The sequence below is a fragment of the Nicotiana sylvestris genome, chromosome 8 (genome assembly GCF_000393655.2).
Source record: "Nicotiana sylvestris chromosome 8, ASM39365v2, whole genome shotgun sequence".
Taxonomy (NCBI): domain Eukaryota; kingdom Viridiplantae; phylum Streptophyta; class Magnoliopsida; order Solanales; family Solanaceae; genus Nicotiana; species Nicotiana sylvestris.
The window spans coordinates 63,522,188-63,531,143 of record NC_091064.1 but is presented as its reverse complement, the minus strand read 5'-3'; the positions used below and the strand labels follow the sequence as shown (position 1 = coordinate 63,531,143).

Sequence of the window (8,956 nt, the reverse complement as noted above, 5' to 3'; positions counted from 1 at the left end):
ATGGCTTTAGTTCCAGCTTCGGTGGTTCTTCAATGGATGACTTAGTTGGAGGAGTCTCCCTCTTTTCTAAGTGTAGGGGCTCAAACTCTAGATTTCTTTCCCAAGAACCTCTACCTCCCAGTGCCAACACCCATTCCGCCAAGTCCTCACCATTCACTTCCTCCAAATTCGTCAAACATGCAGTGAGGGGATCCTCAACCGTCAACACTTCATCATCAGACTGTACGATTACATCCACGGCATCAATAAGAGAGCAATTGGCGAACTCACTTGGTTGCCTCATAGATTTCTGCACATTGAATATAATCTCTTCATCATTGAGCCTCATCTTAAGTTCCCCGGTCTCACAATCAATAAGAGCTCTCCCTGTGGCCAAGAATGATCTTCCTAAGATGATAGGAATTTCTTTATCCACTTTGCAATCCAATATCACAAAATCTGCAGGGAACACGAATTTCCCCACCTGAATAAGTACATCATCAAGGATCCCAAATGGACGCTTCACAGTCCTGTCAGCCAGCTGCAACAACATAGAGGTGGGTCTAGCTCTCCCAATGCCCAACCTTTTGTAAATGACCAGGGGCATAAGATTAATGATGTCCCCTAAATCACAGAGTGCTTTCGCAAAAGCAAAGTTTCCAATAGTGCATGGAATAGTAAAACTCCCTGGATCAGAGAGCTTTTCAGCAACAGGTCTAGTTACCACTGCACTGCACGTCTGAGTAAGTGTCCCCGTGGCCAAGTCTTGGAAGTCAAATTTCCGGGACATTAAATCTTTCATCATTTTTGCGTATCCAGGCATCTCCTTTAAAGCTTCAATCAATGGAATATTAACCTGAATTTGCTTGAGCATCTCAAAGAACTTTTTGTATTGCTCCTCCTTTTGATGCTTAGCCAACCTATGTGGAAATGGAGCAGGAGGTCTTTTCTTCCCAATCACTTGGGACTTTTCTTTTTCAGCTACTATCTCTACTACCGGCTCTTCAACTGCTTCAGCAACTTTCTCGGTCTCCTGCTGAGTATTCTTTTCTTCCTGAGCAGGCTAGATTGTCACATCTGTCAGCCTTGTGGAATCATCTAGCTCAATAGGTACCTGAACGAGTGTCTCAGCCTGTATATTGTCACGATCTCTCTCCTGATCTACATCAAGATCCCTGCCATTACAGAGACTCACCGCCATCAGCTGCTTTGGGCCCTGATCTTTTGGATTAATCTGGATGTCTACAGGTAATGTTCCTTGAGGATGATTGTTCAGAGACATTGAAATTTGGCCCAATTGCACTTCAATATTTTTGATTGTTGCGTCATGTGCATCTACTCTTTCATTTATTTTTGCATTGGACCCAATCACCTGCTGCATCATTGCTTCAAGTCTTGTGAACCCATCTTCTTGCCTTCCACCATGTTGTTGCTGAGGTGGGAGATACCCTTGCTGCTTATTGTTATACCCCTGTGGTCTTGGATAAGGTGTCATATTGTTGGGAGGTCTCATACCTCCCATGTTTCCAGCGTTGTACTGTGGCTGAGGTGGTCTGTATGGCTGCTGAGTTTGCTGACCCCAGTTCTGATTGCCCTATCTCTGGCCTCCATAGTTTGACACATAGTTCATGTCCTCAGGGTGCTGCTGATGATGATCATGTTCAGCATTCCACGGATTACCAATTGGCTGACTAATGCAAGATGTGCACAAGCCCCCATTTGTGGTATCTACAATGTGCACTTGCTGTTTCTGCCCCGATTCCTCCACCTTTTTGGTAAGTATGCTCATCTGTGTCAAAAGGGTCGCCACATTTTCAGCCATAGAATTTAATGGGTCAAAAGGCACTGAGTGTACCACTGGAGTGATAGGTACATTCCTCATCGTCCACCCCGAATTTTGAGCCATTTTGTCAAGCAGACTCTGACCTTCTCTCCAAGTTTTGCTAAAAAACGCCCCACCAGCTGAGGCATCTACAATGTTCTTCATGCTATCTGACAGTCCCATGTAAAACCGTTGTCCCAACATCTGATCTGGAATACCATGGTGTGGACATATAACCAACATTCCTTTAAACCGGCTCCATGTCTCATGCAGTGTCTCCATTGGTTTCTGTTTAAAGCTCACGATCTCATCAATTTGTTGAGCTGTTTTGTTGGGCGGGTGGAACTTGATGTGAAATTGCTTGACTAACTCATCCCAAGTTTCTATAGAGTTTATGGGGAGTGAGTTTAGCCAGACTTGAGCAGCTCCTGTTACCGAGAATGGAAATAATAGCAACCTGATTTCTTCCGGAGTTACGTTGGGTTGCCTTTGAGTTTTGCAAATCGACAGGAAGTTCTTCAAGTGCTGCTGAGGATCTTCAGCTGGTGTCCCAGAAAACAGTCCCTTGTTTTGCAACAAGTGCAGCATGTTGTTCGTGATCTGGAAAGATTCAGCTTGTATCGCGGGCACGACAATGGCAGTGGCCAGATTGTCAGCTGTGGGTTGTGCCCAGCCATATAGTGCAGCCTCAGGCACAGGAGGTGCCATATCTCTGATGTTTCTGTCGGCATTGTCTGCGTCACCCATGTCAATTTCGAGTTTGTGTGTTTGATGAGGTTGTTGAAGTCTTTTGTTGGTACGGTTCAATATCCAGAATGTTTTCTCGGGGTCTGAGAGTCCGTCAAGTAGTTCTCCAGTCCTCGTAGAGTTTCTCGGCATACACCTGAGCAATCCCGTCAACAACCGTCAAAAATTTCAATCAAAAATTTGGTGTAAAGTAAACTGACTTCCCTAAGAATTTTTGTATTTCTATCGATGGTAATTGATAATTCCGTTAATTCCCCGGCAACGGCGTCAAAATTTGATCACGCCCAACTATGCCCTCTAAAAAGGACTCTGTGGACGTTGCAAATATAACCCGAGTATTACGCCCAGGGTCGAATCCACAGAGAGTTAACCTATCAATCACAATCTGTAGACCCACTAAACTCTTGAGAACCAATTTCCCAAACTTTTGAATCACAGTTGAAGGTTTCTTTACTAACTAAGATTGCAAGTAAATAACAAGTTGTAAACTAAAATGCTAAGGTTGTAAACAATGATGAGAAAAAGCTAAGGTAAAGATTTCCCCTATTGATGGAATCCCTTCTGTTTATGCTTCATACAAATTGATCAACACACCTCTATCAATCATAAACACTTTTCTTACCATAAATCTCTCCCGAGTAATCACAGTAATATACTATTGCACTCTCCCGAGATACACTAGCTAGCTTTAATTAACACAGTTCACTTAAGATTGCACCCAAGGCTTCGTTATCCCTAATCCCGCCTTTAAACCCGCAGTTATAGATTCCTCTTATACTTTAGGAGTGGTGTTATTCAACAATAACCTAAATATGCACTCTCTCCCGAGTTATGCACACTAAATAGGCACAACTAATTGAGGATCCTGTCAATTAACTACAACAAGAACATAGTTGAACAAATAAAGATTGAAACTAGCAATTTGTATTCACATAAACAAGAAGTTCATCCCCAATAGGTTCCATCAAACCTTAGACAAAGGCTTTAGCTACTCATAACTATGGGTAAACAAACTAAGATAAGATTCATCATAAACTAGCAATAAAAATCAAAGAAAAAAAGAAAGATGTTTTGGGTGATCTCTCACAATGGTTTTCCTTCCTAAGAAACTCTAAAAATCAATACATGCCTCTCTTGGGCGGAGTCTCATGTTTAAAATAGGGTTTTGGGCTAAAAATCCCGTGTTTTGCACTTTAGTCCCTGTACTTTCTCGCGCCTGCCGCGGTCGCGGTGGAACCGCGGCCAAACAGCTCCTCTGAATCTCCTTCTGTCCGCGAGCAGTTTTCACCGCGGTTTTGCCGCGGTCGCGGTGGAACCGCGGCAAAATCATTTCTCTGATTCTTCAGCCTGTTTTTGCGTGGTTCACTTGGGATATTTCACGGATGACCTCTCTTTCTTCAATTTTTGACTCCAAAAGTACTCCCTAGTCTTCCCTAGTCATATATAACCTGCAAGTCATGAAAAGTACTAATAAGAGCATTTTGTTTTCACTTTTATTATCAAATCTATGCAAGAAAGCGGTTATTTAGGGCCTGAATATAGTTAAATTCACTTATTATCAATAAGTTTAACAAAAAATTTAAAATACATTATCGTTTATTATTACTATAATATAAGTATAATTATTTTGAAAATTGTATTCCTATCTTTTGTAAACTTATTTATAGATATATATTTTGCTCGTCATGTTACATCTATAGGTTTGATTTATGATGTAAAGAAAATTTCAATAGTTTTTGAGTTAAAATTAAATCTATTCTTTTATTGGTAATTTTAATGTACATGTACCCTTTAATTATTTTAAGTTATTTGTTGTAAAGTCGTTGATAGTGAATAACCTTTGGAATATTTACACTAAAAGAGTGACATTTTGAATTTAAGAAAAAAAGAATAAGGAGTTCTCGCGGCAGGAGACTTTATTTGCTTCCCCTGTTTATTCCTTTTCATTTAATTTCACTTTATTTTTACTAAAACAGTAAAATTCTAAAGAATTAAAGGAGTCCGACTTCTAAGTTCACGCTAGTTTCCTACTTTGACTTTGCTAGTATTTCCTTTACATATATGGTATATTATATAGTTAAATAAGGAAAAGGATAATATAAAAAATTTAGGTGATTTTGAAGTTCTAAATATTAGAAAAATAGTTAAATAACTATTCTGTCTAGTGTGTACTCTATTTTTAAAAGTTAAAAAAGGTGAACGATATTTCGCTAAAGGCCTTCGTACTTTTAATATAGTATAGATTTTATCTATTTTATACTGTTGTATCAAATTGCGTTTGTTCCAATTTATGTGATACAATTCGAATTTTGGAAACTAAATGAGTTTTTAATCATAATTTATTTATATGCTTCTTAAATATTTAAATTATTAATTACCAAAATATTTGTCAACTACCTCTTACCTGTAACTCCTATGTCCCATCTCACTTTCTCCAATAACTATGAACCCTTCCCCTCAAACCTCCCCTCCCCCAACCCCCCCCCCCCCCCGCCCCCACACCCAAAAAAAAAAGTAATAAACCCTCATCACCAGTGAAATGAACAATACAATAGGTAACGATAGATTTAGCAATTTAACGAACCTTAATGAGTCAAAAAACAAAAAAAAAGTAATAAACCCTCATCACCAGTGAAATGAACAATACAATAGGTAACGATAGATTTAGCAATTTAACGAACCTTAATGAGTCAAAAAAATAATACTGCGGATGAACTACTCCTATTACAATGTGATACGCTAATTAAATGCTCCCTCTATTTATTTTTAGTCGCTTTTGACTTTATATTCCTTTTAAGAAAAGAATAATGAAATATATATTTTACAATTATAGTCATATTAATGATAGTATTTTAAAAATAAAAATATATTTTTAATATAGTAATAGATAAGTAAAAATATCATAGGGAGTAGGGTAATGGTGTAACATAGAGTTGCAGAATCTTTTTAATCAGAGGTTTAATACTCTTAGAAGGTAAATCTTTCATTAATTACAGTTTTGTTTGACTCTCATCTAGTTTTCCTTATTAGTCCACCCCAAATCTTTCTATCATTCTGTTTTAATAAATTCTTCAAACCTCAATCTTCTCTCTCTCCTATTAGTCCAAATATCTCTCTCTCTCTCATCACCCATTTCCTTAATCAATCATCATCTTCCTTCTGTAAAAGCCAAAGCCAAAGAAGCCCCACAAATGTAAAACCACTATCCTCCAACAGTTCTTTCAAGAAAACCATTAGATTCCCATAAATAAAGGGCTTAAAGTTCCATATTATCCAGCTTCCTTCATTCCCACCATTTTTTCCTCATTTCTTCTTTTCTCCATTTCCACGACCCAAAAAAAATAAATCAAATCTTTCACAAAGATGGGTGGAAAAAAGAAGGAAATTTTCGAACTCTAACACTTAGTTTTTTTTTTCTCAAGAAAATCCAAGAAAGTTGCTTATTTTGCCTTGAAAGCAAGAGATATCCAAATTGGGGTATGCTCAAATCTCCAAGATTTCCCTAGAATATATGTCCCAAATGAAGCACATTGACAATATCCCATCAACTCCTGGAAAATTCAAGGAAAAATCCCCTTACAATAGGCTAAGGCTCCATTTTTCTCTAACCAAGCTCACATTTTGGTCATTTGTGTTCTTGGGGTTGATCTTTGTATTCTTTTTCAGATCACCATCTTCTTCTTCTTCATCCCCTGCAGCTTCAGATCTCTCAAGGAGATCTCTTAGAACCAGCTCTTATGATGGTCCAGCTTGGGAGAAAAGGATTAAAGCCTCAGCTAAAGTCAGGTCACATTCTGGTATTTCAGTTTTGGTAACTGGTGCTGCTGGTTTTGTTGGGACACATGTCTCGGCTGCCTTAAAGCGTCGCGGTGATGGCGTTGTGGGGTTGGATAATTTCAATGATTATTATGATCCAACCCTGAAAAGAGCCCGGCAAGCTCTGTTAGAACGTGTCGGGGTCTACATTGTAGAGGGCGACATCAATGATGTCGCCCTTTTGAAGAAATTATTTGACATTGTTCAATTTAGTCACGTTATGCATTTGGCTGCACAAGCTGGTGTGAGGTATGCCATGGAAAATCCTGGCTCATATGTGCATAGTAACATTGCTGGTTTGGTTAATGTTCTTGAAGTTTGCAAAAATGCTAATCCTCAACCTGCTATTGTGTGGGCATCATCTAGTTCTGTGTATGGCTTGAATACTAAGGTTCCCTTTTCAGAAAAGGATAGGACAGACCAACCTGCTAGTTTATATGCTGCAACTAAAAAAGCTGGTGAGGAAATTGCTCATACTTATAATCATATATATGGGCTTTCATTAACCGGATTGAGATTTTTCACGGTTTATGGACCATGGGGTCGGCCAGACATGGCGTACTTCTTTTTCACAAGGGATATTCTGAAGGGAAAGTCAATTCCCATTTTTGAGGCAGCTAATCATGGGACTGTTGCTAGAGACTTTACCTACATTGATGACATAGTAAAGGGTTGTTTGGCGGCATTGGACACCGGTGAAAAGAGCACTGGAAGTGGTGGGAAGAAGAAAGGTCCCGCTCAACTGAGGGTGTTCAATTTGGGCAACACTTCCCCTGTGCCGGTTTCTGATCTTGTTAGCATTTTGGAGAGGTTGCTAAAGGTAAAGGCTAAAAGATCGGTGATGAAGTTGCCAAGGAACGGTGATGTGCAGTTTACTCATGCAAATATAAGCTTTGCTAAAAGGGAGCTTGGGTATAAGCCTACAACAGATCTACAGACAGGATTGAAGAAATTCGTTCGATGGTACCTCAGTTACTATGGCGATGGAAAGAAGAGCGTGCAATGATACATTCTTTCAATTATGTGGTAGGAGTTCAATTTCTTGTTCATTTTGATTCTTGTTATTGTTTTCAGCATACGTGCATTGTCCCCATTTTCTTGCTCTCATATATGATGCGATAAAAGGGGCATATCCCATCCCACGATGAAGTAGTTGTGTGATAGTTGGACATTGTTTTTCTGGCAAATTATTTTGTATCAAATGCAACCTTTAACTTGTTGAAGTTTGGCAAAATGCCAAAGTCCCACATTGGTTGGGAGTTAAGTTTGGGGGGGATTTTTCCCCTATAAAAGAAGGCCTAATGTTTAGGATTGAAATACACCTCTCATTTGCCTTCTCATCTGTTTAAGGCATTTGTATCTTCTCTCTTTAGTATTATTTCACTTGTATTTTTGGAGTGAAATAAAATATTGGTTGTGTCCGAGGAGTAGGCAAAATTAGCCGAACCTCGTAAATTCTGGTGTTCCCTTTATTGTTGTTTTATTGTCTTATTTATTATTTGGTGGCTGTCATAATTTTTGGTATAGTAGTTGTGACTTATTCACACTATATACATTTGGCTTCCGCAACAATTGGTATCAGAGCCAAGGTACTGTCTAAGTATGCTCTGTGGTTGCAGCATAGTCTGATCTTCCACATCAGAAAAGATTTATCTTGGTAACTGAGTCAAGGTTCTGTCTGAGTATGCTCTGTAGTTGCAGCTTAGTCTGATCTTCTACATCAGAAAGGAAATAATCTTGATTTGTGTCGTCAGCTATTAAATAATATTTGTGTCAAATATGGGGGACAATAAACAAGAAGAATCTACATCAAGTGTCAACAATACGTCATCATTGGCATCTTCGCTTATGACAAGAATTGTGTCAAATGCGAAATTTGCGGTAGAAATTTTTGACGGGTCCGGACATTTTGGGATGTGGCAAGGCGAGGTTCTAGATGTCCTTTTTCAACAAGGGCTAGATCTGGCCATTGAAGAAAAGAAACCAGATGTTATTGGAGAAGAAGATTGGAGAATTATCAACCGTGTTGCTTGCGGTACCATTCGATCCTACCTTGCTAGAGAGCAGAAATATCCATACACAAAGGAAACTTCTGCAAGTAAATTATGGAAAGCACTGGAGGATAAATTTTTGAAGAAAAACAGTCAAAATAAATTGTACATGAAGAAGAGACTGTTTCACTTCACCTATGTTCCTGGTACCACGATGAATGAACATATCACCAGTTTCAATAAGTTGGTCACAGATTTGCAAAATATGGATACAACTTATGATGATGGTGACTTGGCCTTAATGTTGTTGGCGTCACTTCCTGATGAGTACGAGCACCTTGAAACTACTCTACTCCATGGAAATGACGAAATTTCTCTCAGAGAAGTTTGTTCAGCTTTGTACAGCTATGAACAAAGAAAGCGAGAAAAACAGAAGGGCGGAGAAGGAGAAGCACTGTTTGTGAGGGGTCGTCCTCAAAATCAAACGAGGACAAAGAAGGGAAGATCCAAGTCAAGATCCAGACCCAGTAAAGATGAATGTGCCTTTTGTCGAGAAAAAGGGCACTGGAAGAAAGACTGTCCGAAGTTGAAGAATAAGGCC

General features: G+C 39.0%; 1 protein-coding gene across 1 annotated transcript; it reads left to right on the top strand.

The window, feature by feature from the left end:
- Positions 1–5,638: 5,638 nt before the first annotated feature.
- LOC104230772 (UDP-glucuronate 4-epimerase 3-like) lies at positions 5,639–7,611 on the top strand. The gene has a single exon (XM_009783648.2). It carries the CDS (start codon positions 6,060–6,062, stop codon positions 7,368–7,370), a length of 1,311 nt encoding a protein of 436 aa, XP_009781950.1. The 5' UTR covers positions 5,639–6,059; the 3' UTR covers positions 7,371–7,611.
- The last annotated feature ends 1,345 nt before the right edge of the window (positions 7,612–8,956 follow it).